This window comes from Micrasema longulum, unplaced genomic scaffold (assembly GCF_059751315.1).
Source record: "Micrasema longulum isolate JH-2025_06_02 unplaced genomic scaffold, ASM5975131v1 h1tg002813l, whole genome shotgun sequence".
NCBI classification, from domain to species: domain Eukaryota; kingdom Metazoa; phylum Arthropoda; class Insecta; order Trichoptera; family Brachycentridae; genus Micrasema; species Micrasema longulum.
In genome coordinates, this window is record NW_028279937.1 from 2,628 (window position 1) to 20,884 (window position 18,257).

General features: G+C 34.2%; 1 protein-coding gene and 1 long non-coding RNA gene across 2 annotated transcripts in view; one reads left to right on the forward strand and one right to left on the reverse strand.

Annotated features, from left to right (window-relative positions):
* The first annotated feature begins 666 nt into the window (after positions 1 to 666).
* LOC148271536 (uncharacterized) lies at positions 667 to 2,513 on the forward strand. Its single transcript, XR_015825069.1, has 2 exons — positions 667 to 777; positions 2,343 to 2,513. It is a non-coding gene; the product is annotated as an uncharacterized LOC148271536 (long non-coding RNA).
* A 2,695-nt stretch (positions 2,514 to 5,208) lies between these two features.
* LOC148271537 (cytosolic 10-formyltetrahydrofolate dehydrogenase) overlaps positions 5,209 to 18,257 on the reverse strand; it is a 30,593-nt gene continuing 17,544 nt past the window's right edge. The window contains exons 7-15 of the mRNA XM_088241272.1: positions 17,243 to 17,500; positions 14,924 to 15,528; positions 13,216 to 13,543; positions 12,691 to 12,853; positions 12,322 to 12,440; positions 11,243 to 11,440; positions 8,940 to 9,112; positions 6,943 to 7,142; positions 5,209 to 5,553 (exon numbers count right to left, since the gene is read on the reverse strand). Coding sequence (XP_088097398.1) covers positions 5,498 to 5,553; positions 6,943 to 7,142; positions 8,940 to 9,112; positions 11,243 to 11,440; positions 12,322 to 12,440; positions 12,691 to 12,853; positions 13,216 to 13,543; positions 14,924 to 15,528; positions 17,243 to 17,500 — 2,100 coding nt within the window. The 3' untranslated portion in view covers positions 5,209 to 5,497. The remainder of the gene's footprint in view (positions 5,554 to 6,942; positions 7,143 to 8,939; positions 9,113 to 11,242; positions 11,441 to 12,321; positions 12,441 to 12,690; positions 12,854 to 13,215; positions 13,544 to 14,923; positions 15,529 to 17,242; positions 17,501 to 18,257) is intronic.

The following is an 18,257-nucleotide window of genomic DNA, read 5'->3' on the forward strand; positions in this document are numbered from 1 at the left end:
GCAGAGCTAACATGGTGGACGTCGGCGATAAAACCCCCTCCAAACGCATGGCTCGCGCGACAGGGTGCGTACGGGTCGGCAGACGACTTATCAAACTGATTACCGAAAACAACAACGTAAAAGATCTAGCGAGATCGACTCTAGCGGACGATTTTCTCATCTTGTCTACGCATGTGCAATCGTCCCCGTGCATATTCTGTTTTGCACAATTCTTTGCCCTGAATTTGTATGAAATATACCATATCTCCTAAAATTGTCATTTGAGCGAGACAGACAATGCTTCATACCGATGAATTGTGGGTTAGAGGGAGAAGATAATATACATATTCCGGGCATTGCCAACGCATGCGCAGATTTGAAGTTTGAAGTTCGTTTATAATGTCACTTTGAATATGAGTAATGACATGATATTAGTACGAATTTTGTTACCTTTAACGTGCGTATTATGTTGAGCACATTTAGCGTTTTTGGTTCCGATGCGCGGGCTGTCAAACTATTGCTCGTTTATCACGTCAGACCTATCATATTATTTTAATATTATAAAACTTAATATACAAGTTGACAAAATGCACTGCCAATGGTTTCGGTCAGGAGCCGCCAGTGATCTTGATCATATTTGTTACAGGAAGGTGAGATTTATTTTCTTATTTGTATAAAAATGTTTTGTTCTAGGCTGTCAGATAACTATTACTACGCTCGCGATGCCAGGAGAGAAGTAACTCCTCCAATAAATGCCATGGGACCGGCACTTCTTCAAAGCAGTGACGCCAAAACTGGGTAGATTATCATTATTATCGATTTCGTTTAGTAAAAGATGTTTTTAATTTTACCCTCCGTGGTAAGGTACTTAGCTTTTGGCTATCTGAATTCTGATTATTTTTGTCTTTTTGTTTGAATGCTTTTTTTATATTTTTTACAGATACTAAAATCCCACCAAGCTATTTTCTGTGGCTTGTTGGTGGAGATTTATATTAATAATAACATATATAATATTACCTAATTTTATAAAACAACGAGTATACAGATATAATTAGCAGCCGGAAAGATCAGTTGTATAGATAAAAATAAACTGTTTTTTTTTTCAAGTACAAGAAACAAAATACATAAAAAATAAAAATATTTACACATTAGCTATTATTCGGTCAATTTATTAGATAAAGAAAGACTGCAGATTTTATTAAAATTCTAATTTTTCCAGTGGCATGTATAGCGTTTTAAATTAGGGTAAGCAGTCGAAAAAATAACACATTACATATTATGTTAAGTTTTTAAACTTATCTTACCAGACAACTTCCTTTACTGTCAACTGTCAAATATTTGTTTTGGAATAATTATAATTTGCCATGTTTTTTTTGCTAATAGTGTGTTTTTGCTAAATGACTTAAAGTTATTTGAGAAAACAGTAATATTTTCAAAATGGTTTGACCTTGTTTTCTTTACCAGCACAAGTTTCATTTTTTTCCATTTGCACATTTTTATTGTTATATAGTGGTTTAAGTGGCCACTTAAACCAGAAAGTGACAGGTCATAAGCCCTGTTAATGCCTAGACATGTTTCTCAAAAATGTTTTTCCTCTGTTGCAACAAATTTCATCATCATCATCATCATCAAAAGCTCGACAGCCCCGGGTGGGCCTTGGCTGAATCCAGGAGTCTCCTCCACTCTTGCCGGTCATATCTGCGCTGATGCAGTCCATCCATCGCATTTTGGGCCTTCCAACGTTGCAACAAATTTAGATCTTAATAACTCCTTTATGAGGAAACCCAGCATGTCTACAAAACATTTGGGCATACTAAAAACATTGTTGAAGGCATTTGTAGTTTGCGTCTTTGACGCCACTGACCAATGGTGGCTTGGCGCATCGGTCAGGACGGTGCGGATGGAGTAACCGAATTATGCTGAATTGTTCTTGCGATTTAAAAATGCTTGATATAATTTATTGCATTTTAATTATTTAATGTTTATATTTTAAGGGATGATTTAGTAGGGTAGGTACTGCTTATTTGCCTGTGTGGAATACATGCCATTGAATTACGCCAACTTCACACTGCATGAATTCACTCAATTATTTTCAATCATTATATAAATTGAATCTCTGGTTCTTATCTAAAGGTATCGAACTTAAATTTTCAGGTGTTAATCAAACTAAGTAACTTTGAGCAAAAGTTTTTTATGTACTTTTCCGTCACAATGTTTTTTATCTACCCATTGATTAGTAAACAAACTGAAATATGACAGTAACTTATAAAAGTTATGGAGGTATTTGGCATAAGCCAGACACCTCCTTACCTACTAAAATGAGTGATTTTTATTTCCAAATTTGTGACTTAATATTTTTTCAGAGAACCAACTAACGTCGGCCTGAAAAGAATTACCCCTGGGAATGTGTTCAAATGGGATGAGCATCACTATTGAAGATGTCATAGTACTCGGTAGCCTTTCAATTACTCTTGTTCAAAATACACAGTCCATAGAAAATGTAAATAATTATCAATAAACTGATTTCAACGGAATGGTTTTAATTTAAATATGGTAGTTTATTCCAAATCACTTTTATAAGTTGGGGTGTAGTCCCGCAGTAGTGTTACGGACTTAAAGATCAGAGGTTTATAGTTTGTCGGCCTCGTGGTGCAGTGGTCATCGCGTTTGCCTACCACGCAAGAGGCTTCGGGTTTGATTCCCGACATGGTTGACATGAAATATTAATTGAAAACATTGTTTTTACACTAGTCCCTGGACTGGTACCTGAAGCGTATGACTGACATCTCTAACCTTCATGTATACTAAATGATCAAGATACACTGCGATTGGTGTACCAATGCAGTGCCCTATTGTAAAAACACCGTTTTAAATAAATATTTCATATCAATCATGTCGGAAATCGAACCCGAGACCTCTTGCATGGTGGGCAAACGCGCTGACCATTACACCACGAGGCCGACACAACATATATAAAAAACTGTCATTAGTTTAAAAAGAGACAATATATCTACTAGTCAAAAGTTTTCATCTGTTTTATTTTATATACAGGTTATTTATTTATTCATGTTAAAAGGAAACAACGTATTACAGATAATTATTTAATAACAGATATAATGCTATAATAATTCACAAAAACAAAGTAACATTAAATAAAATATATGTCATCTGGTAAGTATATTAGCTACTGTTTATGCTAATAAAAATATATATATTTTAAATTTCAATCATCCATAGTTGCTTCCATATCTTTTTACAAATAATAGGGTAAAAATAATTAATATTATTTTACAACAATAACATATTTCAAAGTGATAATTATTTTCCTGTGTCAATTTTATATTATCAATATTACATAACATTAATTTTCCACTATGCAAGGGTTGAATGACATGCTCTCCATCCCTGACCCGCTTCGAGCTGACCGGTCGAGCTGAGGTGTATGCATTATGTAGCCTAACATGACTATGTAAAAAGTACCGAGCGACAAGTTGAAACCTGCAATGGTTTAGTTACAAAAGGCCGCTGACCACTGCAAAATGCTGGTCAGTTCTAAAATTAAGTTTTTTTAATTTAAAGGGGTTGTCTCCTACTCAAGTTCATTGAAGAGTTGTTGACCACCTTAAACAATTCTGCAGTATGCATACCTTCTTCAAAATCAGATGCATTTAAATAATATGATTTAAATCCATAACTTGCCTATTTTTAGCGTTCATCATCATCAATGATGATATACTTCTAATGGTGCATAGGACAATGCATTGGTACACCAATCGCAGCGTATCTTGATCTTTTTTTTTGTTATGTGAAGGTAAGATGATCAGTCTTGCGCCTCGGGTGCAAGTCCAGGGACTATAACATATTCTAGTTTCAAAACACCTTTTTAAAATAAATATTTCATGTCAACCATGTCAGGCATCAAACCCGAGACCTCTGACATGGTAAGCTAATGCGCTGACCACTACGCCACAGGCAAATTAGAACAACAATATTTTTTTAGCATTTAGGTGTGGAAAGGGAATGGATGATGATGATGGTGATGAATAATAGTTTAAAAAAATAACACATTTTGAATGCATATCTACCAAAAAACATTAATGCATATTTTAAAATAATAATTTAATATCCACTATTCAACTTTGAGTTGTAATTTCACACAAGTAATTTATGACTGCTTGGTTAAATAATATAAATATAATGGCGTATTTTATAATAAATTAAAAACACATAAAATTAGCAAACATACTTTGTTATCAGGTATATAGAGTTTTCTATATTTACAGTAATTAAAATTCATGGTTTAATTCCGAGTGGGAAAGGAAAAGTGCTGTGAGTCAATATTCAAATATCTGGAGAGTCAGAGTGAGGTATATATATATATATATATATATATATAAATAATAAGTACTAGCCAAATAGGCAGATAAGTATTTAAAGCAGTTCTTTGCCAAGTAAAATAACTCATTTCTCTTTTCCTTTTCCACTCTGAATTATTTTCTAAAAATAAAATAATATATTAATGTACATATTTATAGCTCTTTAGCTATCCTATAGATAAATATAAATTTCTGTATTTTAGATAAACTATCGTAACTAATAAAATGACATTTGAATATCTTGAAATTCACAATTGTTTCATTCATTTTTAAAATGAAAGGTAGAAATTGATATAGTACTGCAAAAAAAATATTTTTTAGTTAAAATTTTAAAATGTAAAATATTTCAATGGGATTTTATACATACATAAAATAAAATAAAAATTAAAGTGAAAAATTCACACAATTATACGACATATTATAAGTTAGAAGAATTCGGAAGACATTTGGTAATTTTTTTTCAATTTGTACTTTGATACAAAATGAGAAAGGAGTAAAAATTAATTACGTCAAAGTGAAATTTTTGAGATTTTTTTAAAGTTATGAACTACGATGATCAATTTATAAAATCAGATAACTTATGCAATTACAATTTTAAATAAAAAAATCCAGTTTTTTTTAATTCCTAACGTACAGAGCTAAGAGTAAAATTTTTGATCCAATAGTACAGATTTTTACTAAGAAATGGGTTACTGGGCTAAAATAATAGTACTTTATTAAAAGGTGAGTATTTTTACATGTAAACATATTACATATTATCGTTGACAGCAATCCATCACCACACATGTAACATCACTGCCTGAGTCTTCCAGATATATCATTCAGCGGTAAATATATTAAATTAGTTTTTATAAAAAAAAAACATACATAATTGTAAAGTACGATTTAAATGTATAATTTAAATGTTGGACAAAATTAATTGCCATTTTACTGAACACACATTAATAAAAATATTTTAATCTCTCTCCTCCTAAAGTGGTCAAAATTGTCTTATGAGGTGATAAATTTCCGTCGACAATATATTGTATTACATGATTTAAAAATTAAATAAAGGCATTAGTCGTACAAAAATATATATAAAATCGGTGTGATTTATGTTCCACGGATCCAGTTTTGTTGACAGTAGATTTGTTTAAGTGTCTTTAATATTCCATAGTAACACACTTTGTTTTCAGGTATTCATTGAGAGCTTCTTGTCCTAAAAAATGAATATTTATTTAATGCATAATATTAAAAAGAAAATTTTAAAGGGACGTTTTAGTTCATTTAGGAGAAGAATTTGCGGTGCGGATTTAAGGATCATTTCATAATTTTATTATACTCTAATGCTGTTATGTCCGGTTCTGGACGGATGAAGAACACAATTCTGTGTGTGAAATAGAACCAGAACCCTGGAGGAATGATTTCCGCTCGACGGCTACTCTCAGGTAAAAATCTTGGAAAAGGAAATCGAGTTGAGATAAGTCTGCCTCGCAATAGTGATTGGCGCGTTCGCATGCTATGCTTGAGGTTTTAGGTTTCGATTCTTGACAGGGCGGATGTGAAATATTAATTTTTAAAATCTTCATGGACGGGCACACTTAAAGCTTAATGATGGAACGTAGAGGACTACCAGCAGCCAGGACACAGCTCTGGACGTTCTATTATTAAGACTGATCACTTTACCTTATATGCATCAAAAAGGGGCAAGATACGCTGCGATTGGAGTACCAATTCAGCGCCCTATGAAATGATTACAATGTTACACAACATAGTTCAGTCAGATGAATCTCACCTACATCAATAAAAATATCAGCTCTTTTGATTCATAAAAACCGACAGATGAAAGAGATGGGAAATATGAATGTTCAACCATAGGCAGAATGGCGCATGTTACTCAGCGTGAAAAGTGACCATTTAAACCAACCAATGACAGGTTATAAATGTTTAAATATATTTCCTCTCTGTTGCAATAATTGTCAACCTTGATAACTCCCCGGGGCGTGAAACCCGGCCTCGTCTACAAACATTTGGACATACTCAAAATTATATTCTGCCGTTGTGAACGCATGACTTCTGAATCTTCTGATTGTAATCGCCTCCCGGGAAATGATTATGCCACCCATTATTTCTTCTATAGCATTCTAGGTTTTTATTAATTTATTTATTTAAACGCCCAAAGGCCTTTTTACATTTTTATATACAGTATAAGTGATGAAAAAAATTACATGGGTAACAAAAAATACAAAAATAAAGCAAATGAATGAACGTGAGTGAAATTATTCTGATAATGAAAGCACTCATCCCCATATATCCGAAAACCGTTAGGAAGACCAGTTGACTCATACTAAAAAAATTTTTTTTGTCAAAAATCAAGTAGCTTTATTTATTTTCAATTCCATACCTGGCGATTTTAATTGAATTTGACTCTACTGCTTTTGTTGCCCCTTTCATATGGAGGGTTTACATCGGATATTGTCATTCTTCATGTCTTCCTCATTGCCAAATTTCAACTACATAAACACTGGCCAAAACTGCCCTGAAATGTCTGTGTAATGTTCGGCACCCCTAATAAAGTATCGCTTGGATTATGATATGATATAATTACCTAAGTCCTTCCCAAAGCCGGATTGCTTAAAGCCCCCAAAGGGCGCGGCCACATCAGTCTTGTTGTAGGTGTTGATGAACACGGTCCCAGCGTCGATCTTCTCCGCAAAGTTCATGGCCTTGGATATGTCCCTCGTGAACACCCCGCTCGCGAGACCGAACTCGGTGTTGTTGGCTCGCTTCACTACGCCGTCCAGATCGCTGGAAGAGAATTCATTTAATTTCTCGCGCTGGCAGTGTCCGTTAAGTTACATTGTAAAAATTGTTGAGGAGATTAATAAAATAATGTAGCTTTTGTGATGGACTTATTTTTTATGTTTTTTTATTGATAACAAAAAGGGAAAATACAAAATATATCAAAATGATAATTGTGTAATCTTAATGGAAGTCCCCGTTGAATTTCAACATTCGAAATTGCGATCAGCTCAGTCAGATCAAAAAGAGAGTTTTGTTGGTTGGAATCAGTTTTGGCAATCCTCAGATTCAAACAAGGGAATTTGATACAAAAATATACAAAATTCCATCCGACCCTCTCCCTGTTATCTTGCTTACAAATTGTCTAAAAGAATCGTCTCCAATATTATCAGACTGAGAATGGGCCACTGTATTGTGATTTACATTGTGTATTGTGATTTAATAAACATTTGTTTAAGATCAAGATAGTGGACAGTCCTTGGTGCGGGTGCGGGAATGCACAGACCACGCGTTGGTTGAATGCCCCACTCGGGATACATATCTTTTGTACTCTAAACTAAACCTTACCCTTCCCCTAAATTCATTCCATGTCTTGCCAGCCTTATCACCAGAAGTAGTTTTGCACTTGACCAAATTTATTATTTTAGATGATATAAATTTTTTGGTTCAAATATGTTTGCGTTAAAAGCGTACGGTATGGCACAAATCATCCGTGTAGGATGGGTTGCATTAACCAATAAAAAAAAAAATGAAATCAAAAATACTTTTAATAAAAAAAAATCACTTAACAGATCGTAAGTATACTGGCAAAAAGCTTTAACTCTCAAATCCCTGTTTTGAGAAATCAAGCATTTAAGTTTTGCTCCAATTTTACTCTTTTATATTTTATTTTAATATAGTAAGATGTTAAGTGCTTAACATGTTTTTAATGTTTCCGTTTCTTAATTTTATATTCAGTTACGGATTTTAGCCTGAATAAAATACCCGGTATACGACTTAACCTTAAATTTATTTTTAAAACTACAGATATATGAAATTTAATATGACTTAGTGTATTTTGCCAGTTTGTAGAGCGTTAAAAACTTTACAAAACTGCATCATTAAGTCAAATCCGCATATTTTCGAGATAATGTTTTTCGCCAGTATACCCACGAAATATTGCTGGCGCGATGACAATATAATATTTAGTTTGTCAATTTTTTTGGACTGGAATTTACAAGTCAAGAGATCTACGAAGTTATTAAGATTAAAATCTTACAACAGAGATCAGAACAATTTTTACGGGAATATGGAAATTTAAGTTAGTTACAGGGCTTGTGAGCTGTCATTTTCTGCGTCCAGACAGATGAAGAATACAATTCCGTGAGTAAAAAAGAGCCAGAACCCTGGACAAGTGTTTTCGACTCGATGGATGCTCTCAAGAAAAATCTTGAATAAAGAAATTGCGTGGAGTGTATTATTATTATTATTGATTCCTGGCAGGGTGGACTTAAAGTATTGATTTAAAAGGTCGATTGAACTGCAATATTTCATTGTTTACGGACTGGCACCTGAAGCGTAAGACTGATCACCTTACCTTCATGTAACATGTGATCATACGCGGCATTTGGTAAAATAATGCAGTGCCCTACGCACCACTTAGTATGGAAAAAGGGAAAGATGATAACGACCTGTCATAGACAGGGGTTCGGACCTCGGATCTCTGTTCCATGAGTCTGCAACATTACTACAGGACCATAACTTGACTCTTAATATTGTCTAGAGAAAAATGAGATGTTATGTCTCTGATTTTCATCAACTTACTTGTCCTCAAATTTAGAGATGATCATGATGGGACCAAAGGATTCCTCTTTAGCGATGTACATATGGTCCTCGACTCCCGAGAAGATGGCCGGCTCCAGGAAGTATCCCGGCCTGTCCAGTCTCTTGCCTCCCATCTCCAGTTTGGCTCCTTCTTTTACTCCAAAATCGCAGTACTGGAAACACAAACAGTACAATAAATAGACATGTCATTTCCTAACTAGCCGCATCTCATATTTAACAAATATTGTATGCAAAGGGCTATGGCCCTCAATCAATAAATAAAATAAGGAGACAGATAATCACGATACTCATGCAAACATGAGAGAAAGAGATTTACATATTTTTCGATATCTCATTGCCATAGATACAACACAAGCTGTCACTTATGTTCTTTAAAATGGTGAAACATTGAGAGAAAGATGATAATGAAGATATTACAGTTATTTACATTAAGTTATGTAAATGACTGTAAAGTCGGCCTCGTGGTGTAGTGGTCAGCGTGTTTGCTTACCATACAAGAGGTCTCGGGTTCGATTCTCGACATGGTTGACATGAAATATTTATTTGAAAAGGTGTTTTACACTTGAATATTTCATAGTCCCTGGACTGGCACCAGAAGCCTAAGACTGATCATCTCACCTTCATGTAACAGGAATGCTGCGATTGGTGTACCAGTGCAGTGCCTTATGGACCATTAGGTAAGGAAAAGGAATGATGATGTTATTTACAACTCGTTAAACGGCAATATCTTATGTAGTTAAATATTTGGCCTCATAACATAATTTAGTATTTGTCGTTTGGAGTGCAATCTGTTTAAAACTAACTCAAGTCGCACATCTGAAAACTGTTTAAAATGCAGACTCAAAAAAATAAAGTCTAAAAAAATTATAAATTTATACCTTGGTATGGGAATTTCAACGTTAACTGAAGTATGTTGTATTTATACCTTAGAAATAATAAATAAATATTCCACATAATGCTTGGGAGGTTCATTATCACTAAAAAGTTGATTACTTTAAGAATCTGTAACTGGCGTTGAAAATCTGTAGCTGATCTGACGATGCTCTAACACAACTTATTACAGTAGAACAGCGATATAACGAAATCCAAGGGACCAAAAAATAAAAATTCGTAATAATGAATTCCCACATATAACGAAAAAAATTAAAAAATCATACTAAGTTTGTATATGTTACGCGCCGTTGCAAAAAAAGATGAGCGGCTTCAAAAAACAAAACAGACAGACCGACGTACTCGGCAGTATTCGGAGAGGTTCGGAGGTTTTTCTTCACACACCCGCTTACATACATACACAAGCACACACTGGACACGCACTTTGACAGTTCTGGGTGCTGAAAGACCGCCGCGCGCCGCTGAAAAGGTGGTGGGTGCGCCTTGAAAGTGCGAAATAATATTTTCATCTTTTAACATTTTTTTTATTTCATTATAAATTTACGTAAATGTATTGGAATTTTTTCGTATGAGACAAAAATGATTTTGCTATACATATTAACGGGATTTCGTTATTATAAATGCAAATTGGTTTTAGGGAATAAATTTTGATTTTTTTTATATACGTCATTTTTTGCTATATCGTGATTTACTGTATTTGGTCAAATTATAAGAACACAAATACTTTTAATAACAAAAAAAGTCCTTAAAATGTAAGATAATAAGAATGACAGTTGTCAGAAAAAGTGACGACATAACTTTGTAGTAACGTCAAAGGAGTTATTTATATTGACACACGAAAAATCATTTGTATCTGGCGCGTTCATTTTTTATTATTACAATGCTTGAAACAAAAATCAACATTAATATATAAAATCAGCTTTAAATCTAAAAAAAAAACAAAATAAACCTAATTATTAACGACGTTCTTACAAGGTTACATAATTTTGCAAAAACGTTGGAGATGGGACAAATTGATCAATGTAATTTGATCTAATAAAAAAATCATTAATTTGATAATGTTCACGAAAAAAGTATAAATGTCTTATTTTTGGTAAATAATTGTATTCAACACACTATAATAGGCTTGTTTTTGCGTTTTTTTTAATCAATTTTCGGAAACAGAGTTTCATGATTGCATGAAATAACTGATAAAATAGATTTGATCAGTGATCAGTAGTTTTCCATCACCAATGAAATTAGTTTGACAGCTGTATTAGAAAATCAAGCTATATTTTAAGGACTATGGGTACATTTTATAATAAAATTTAAAGAAATCTCTATTCATGTATTAAGGTTTCACTAGATTTACATAAGTTCATTCGATTCAAAGTTACACAAAATTAGCTTACTTCGAGTAGTTTGAGCAGGTGTGCTTTGTGATTCTGCGGTCCGTGTGCCGTACTCCTACTGAGGGGGTCTCCGATAACCAACTTCTTGGTCTCCTCCTTGACTCTGCGGATGAACTCGTCATGGATGGAGGATGCCACAAACAGCCGACCGGCGGCGATGCAATTTTCTCCCTTGTTGAAGAATACAGAAGCCATGCCCTGATAAAATGAAAAAATAGTACCAGTTATTTTTGGTTAGTTTACACACTTTTTATCATAATTATCGTAAAGAATTTTCCACCAAAGTATCTTTGGAGGCTAATTTCAGGGAATAATAGCCTATTAAGAACTATTTATTTTGTATTATTACAAAACCTTAGATTCTGACGCAGTTTTTAAAGTTACTCAGAAACTAAGGAATTGCCTTTTGAAATTTTTAATTTAAAGTGGAAAATTCAAGTCTGACTCGCTCGAATGTAAATTCTGCATTTTAGGTCAAAACTTTTGTAGCTTTAATTAATGTGACAAAGCTGATTATCTTTTATGCGAAAGTATAATTTAAAAAAATGAGTTACAAAAAATAATCCTGAAAAACCTTCCAGATATTAAAAAAAAAAAAAAAAACCGATTCAGTTGAAAATTTTCAAAGACTCATTTAAAAAAATCATAACTTGAAAATGACGCAAAATCGCGGAACATACATGGGGGTGATTCGGATACCCCCATTGATGAGGCACATACATTTTTCCTTTGGAGGTCACTTCTACGGCCATCATGTATAGTTTAGAAATGTTGATAATTAATGATAATTAAATATAAGCTAATATTAGGACATTCATATTTTATAATGTTTGTACTATTTTAAGGCCAAATTTAATTTTTAAAAAAACATTTATTATTTATTTTTTACTTCGAGCATATATACTGAAATAGAATATTCTATAGAAAGAAATTCAAAACTAAACAAAATTACACCTTTACAAAAGTATTTTTAATGGAGAGAGAATATAGAATCAATTAGACTAAATGACACAATCTATTTTACATCAATATACATTTTATACAAAATGAGCTAAGTTAAGAGGAACACGTGTACTTACAATTCTAATAGCTTTTTCTAAATCACAATCTCCAAAAATGACCAACGGAGATTTACCTCCTAGTTCCAGAGAAACTTTCTTCATGTTGGATTCTGCACATGTCTTCATGATCACTTGACCTATACAAAAAATAAATAAATTATATTACTGGAATGTATTTTGCTATATGAAGTTTGATAAAAAAAATACGCAGAATATTTTAATTCTGAATTTAAATACAAAATTGTTAGAGCAAATTTTGTTTTTTAGTTTGGTACACATGTTTATAATTAATCGCTCACGCTTTGCGGTTTATTCGGGACATTTTTACGAAAAACCAGACCGCATTGACGACCCAGACACCAGAATTCAGAGTGAAGGATGGCCTACCGATCTCTGTACTCCCGGTGAATCCGAGTTTCCTAACCATGGGATGTTCCGCCATGGCCTGGCCACACACGGAGCCGCTGCCCGGCAGGATGTTGATGACCCCAGGCGGAAAGCCCGCCTTGATGGTGAGCTCGGCAAACTTCAGGGCTGTCAATGGGGACACCTACAATAAAATATTGAATAAATTATATAGGGTTATTAGTACTGACCACTTTCAATTTAGTATCTTCACCGGTGACCAGGTTTTATAGTGCTCAAATCAGCAAGCTTAGCGTCTAATAGCGATATTTGATTATTTATATAGCCCACTTTTTGATTAAAAAATTAACCAAGCGTGTAACGTTCAACTACTTAGCCCCTCCCCCACACAAACCTAATTTTAGTGCATGTTCGAACATGGTGGAGTCTTTCTATATATATATTGTTTTTAAATTTGGCTCTTCATTTGTTTTTAAGGTGTTTTTACATTCTGAGATATAAAAACACATTTTTCTATTTTTTTAAAAATGTATAGAGTGAAGATACCTGCGCTGGTTTCATAACCACGGTGTTGCCGGCCGCTAGACAGGCGGCCATCTTCCAGCTCAGCATCATGAGCGGGTAGTTCCAGGGGGTGATGAGCGCGCACACTCCGATGGGCTCCTTCCTGGTGAAGGTCAGGTTGCGGGCGGGGCGCGCGTGCGACACGGGGATGGTGCTGCCGTGCACCTTGTCCGCCCAGCCCGCGAAGTAGCGCCACGTGTCCACCGACATGCCCACGTGCGTCTTCAGGGCCAGCGTATACACCGCCCCCGAGTCGATGCTCTCGATGGTCGCCAGCTCTTCCTTGTGTTGCTCCATCAGATCAGCTAACCTGAGAAATATTTTATATATTTTTAATACGGGCAGGCGGGGGACATTTTGTGTTTTGATTTTTGTAAGTCTCAATTTCTTGTACACATAATTAAATGTGTTATTTTTTAAGATAATAAACAGAAGCTGTGCGAATGCAAGTTAAAATTCAGTCATCATTAGGGCAAACAAGGGTTAAATATCGCTAGTTAATTTTTTGTAGATTATTACTGGATTTAACCGGCCTGGGATTTTATCTAGTTCACAGAAATATTAACAGATGACGTTCTAATACTTTTGTATTAGAAATAATGCGTTAAAACGTAAGCGTTTGACTGCACATTGGAACCTGTTAGTACACAACTAAAAAAAATTAAAAAAATTAATGGTTTTAAAATAACACAAATTTTTTTTTATTTTTTTTAAACATTTATTTAATAATGCGTAATAGCAATATGTATATTGCTAAAATTATAAAACTTTTTTTTATTATTAAACTTAACCTAACCTATCCTTATTTTTATGATAACCTATTGTATGTTTATTGTTATAATTAAATGAGAACATTCCTTTTAAATATTAAAAATAAATGTTTGGTTATTGATCCAGATTTTAGGGATCTAAAACGTTTATTTTTATTTTGTTCTCAATAACTAATTATTTGTATCTGATACAAAGCAAGCAGAATGTTTGTTGTTTATGATAAACGTGGCTAGCCAATTTGTAAAATGCCTAATCTTCGACAAGCCGTTTTGTAATTTGCCTAGGCAATATGTAGTCTGCCTAAAATGACAATCTGTCTGCGAAATATCTATACAAGACAGACATAACAAGGATATGCCAACAAAATAAAATCATAAAACTAATATAGGGCTACCCTCCTGAACCTCTAGGTCTGAACTTAAAAACACGTCAGTTTGACATAAAATATCATCCAATGCCTCGACATTTTACTTAATAACATCTTCATCTATCTAGTGTCAAATAATCACAAAAAATCCACAGATCACCATGTGATGCATGATTAAACATTTGAATAATGGGCTTAATTCTTTGAAATGGGGGTCAAGCTCCCGACGTCATGCGACCTGTGAAGATCTATTGTGACGAATTACCATTGATTAATTCTCGCCCTCCGAGCCCAGGTCTTTAAAGAGCTTGTCTAATATGTGGAGGGCTGGAAATATACCCTTTGAAACTCAAATCCATAAAGTCGAAGGCAAGCCTTTAACATTCTCAGGTTAAACTAGTGTTCTCCCGAGGGTGCGGCTTCTTTTTATGACAAAGGGCTAATATTGAAATACTTAACTCTCGAGTGGAGCCAATGTAATATTTAAAAAAGCATACAAATCAGGTTCTGCTGTTTAAAAAGGATTGAAAAAAATATTTTGCAACAATTTACCTATAAATAATTTGTCCTCTCTCCCGGGCGCTGATCTTGGACCATTCTCCTTCTTCAAACGCTCTCTTAGCTGCTTTCACCGCACGGTCGACATCATTAATCGATGCGGACTGTACCTTGCAGATTTCTGTCTCATCGGTGGGGTTCACGATGAGCAACGTTTTGCCATTATCCGAGTTCACAAACTCTCCGTCAATTAAGAGTTGCGTGGGGAATTTAACCTTCATTTTGTTGATGAACATTTCGCAGGCGTCGTACTCGATTTCCTTAACGTTATTTCCACCTCGCGATTTCAACACGGCGGCGGTTATGAATTCTTCGAAGGTAGTGTTCATGAAGACGTCTTCATTTTGTAGTTCGAAGCCGAAAGCGTCCTTGATTTCTTCTATTAACCTAACGACGTCCATGGACCCACCTCCGCAAGCGAAGAAGTCGGTGTCATCTTCTATATCTATTCTGAGGATTGAGTTCCAGATACTTCTAATACTCTCTCTCATTTCTATCTCTACGCTAGTCAGTTCTATACTAGATTTTGATCCTTGTCCTTTAAAGTAGTTATTTGCCGCTAACATTTTCCCGTTGACTCTCATTCTTTGTATGTTAATCTGAAACAGAATTAAAAAGTAAAAATCATGGAATTTAAAATGAAGTAAGGAAGACATTTACTATTTATTTCACTGTTTTATAATGAATTTCCTGTGCCTAGACCGGAACGGATCTTTTTTGTTAAATGCGTTTTTTTGTGATCAAAGGTCAGAGGTTAAAATCCCACCCCATCACAATACTATTCCCATTTTTCCAACACAATTTATTTACGACTTTTAGGAAACAGTCTAGTCGAAATTAGAACCCAAATAAATATTTTTCCAACAATGTTTGATTATGTCCAAATGCTTGCAGACTGGCTGGATTTCCTCCCTAGGGAGTTGTTCATATTTAAATTTATTTCAACAGAGAGGGAAAACATTTTTGAGAAGGGAATATGGAAGTCTAGGCATTTATAGGGCTTATGACCTGTCATTGGCTGGTTTAAGTGGCCATATCACCCACGTGATAAGGGTTTCAGCTCTTTTCACAAAAGTCAACAGATGGAAGAGTTGAGGGAATGTGGATGTTCAAACATGGGCAGAATGGTGAATCAGCCAATAACAGGTCATAAGCCCTGTAAATGCCTAGATTTCCATATTCCCTTCTCAAAAATGTTTTCCCTCTCTGTTGAAATAAATTTAAATATTTTTCCAATCAAAAAAATCTATTTCCAATGTGGTATTTTCATGAATTTAATCACATCAATTTAGGTATATTTTTTTTCAGAAGAAGTGTACAAGTTTGGATTTTGTCCAAGAGAAGAGACCATTGCAGGAGACTGCTGCGAGATATTGCGTAGATTTATATAATATTAAATGTGATTCAGATGTTTATTAAAACTTATGTTTATACAATAATTTTTATTTTTTGTATTCTTCAATAATATGCATGCTTCCCACTTTCCATTATGTTGTATCCCAACTCAACGCAGGATATTTTGGCCTCAGAGTTAGGGATAGGTTTTTTTTTGTTATGTGTATCTTTACATGAAAAAAATAAAATAATATTAACAGTGAAAGTACTTCCATGTTTTAAAGTGCTGGGTTTTGCTAATGGGGCATGCTATTGTGACTGGGGGGACATTCGATACCAGAATTTAACCAACTTTGAATTGTAACTATGTCATCAGAATCCATAGAATAGTCCAATATTTTTTCAAAACAAGACAAAGAACCATTTTATTACAACAGTCAATATGTTCAGTGTAATTAATATTTGGTGACTTGTGGGACACTGGAAGATTTCAACATTTTTGTGCAACTGAAGACGAATTTATGCCAATATTAATGAGAGATTTTTTGTGATACAAAGCATGTATGTAATACTTATATTTTAATAAAGTTTGTCTAATTAAAGTTGTAGAAAAAAACAAAATAAACCAAATTGTGACTGGTGGGACAGAGTTTTGTGTCTGGTGGGATTTCCAAATATGTGTGAAGTAACAGTTTTCATAGACAAAAAAAACACTATTTGTTTTTCTGAAAAATATTTTTGTACATATTTATAAAAAAAATGTGTTATTATTTAATTAGAGGTGATAAAAGGAAATTCAAAATTTATGTAATTTTCCCACATTACATGAAATGCTCCCCATACAAAAAAACAATTTTTTTATGTCAATACACGAGTTACTTTAAGAAAATATTCAATTTTATATATCGCAATTTAAATTGAATTGGTGAGTTTGGAATATTATATCATTATTAACAATCGAAAGTACCCATCACTTACAGAGACTCCATCATTAGCGGTAATAAGCAATCCTGCATCATGCACAACAGCCGGCTTCTTCAGGCCGACAAACTGCAAGGGTTCTCCTGCTGGTAACTCACTTCTCCACACACTGGACCCATACAGTCGGACCTCCACCATCTTCTGGTCTTCATCCGCGGAGCCGATCTCCGGGCGGAGGAAGGTGCAGGCTCCCGGAGCGGAGTCCATACCGCGAATAAAGTTGTGCAGGTCCTGCCCACCCTTGGACCAGTCAATCTGAGGAAGTATAAGAGTGAAGGGCGAGTGTTCTAATATCGCTAAATTTACCCCTCCAAGCCCAGGTCCTTAACCAATTGATGATGAGAGCTCCATATGGAACATGAAATGGAAAATGGAAAAAAGTATAGGTATTCTATACGTCAAATTGAGTTGTCTTGTGACAATAACCACGCAATCAATAGTTATTTCTAGTCTCAATGCATGTAAGTACACGTTAAAATTTAGTTGCCGTAAATTCACCCGCGAGTGACAATGTGAGCAGAGTTAGTAAACCATAAAACTTATAATAATTTATTTGTTTTTTTTTTTTCAAAAAGTCTTATTTACAAATGTAAAAACATAAACAAAAAAACACTATTTTAGTATAAAAAAAGCAATCCAAATGATACCCTCATATACGGAACTGTTTTATCGGGAGGCTTCCAGGGGGTGGGGAAACAAATTTTTTTTACTTCAATAACAACCATTCTTTCAGCACGGAATTTGAAAAAAATAAATCTTCATCATGATTGCGTTAAAGTATCGTCAGCATTGCCATAGTTTAAAATCTTATAAATTTTCAGAATTTTAGCTGTGGACGTTTATAGAAACTTGTCTATTATAATTTTGGTATTTCATCACATTTACGTCAAGATGAAAGTAACAATGACTACGATGAACTGAAGAAAGACATTAATCTTTATATTGGTTCTGAAAAGAGTTGGGCATTTCGTTGTAGTGTCAGGGACTTAGGGATAAGAGATCCGAGGTTCGA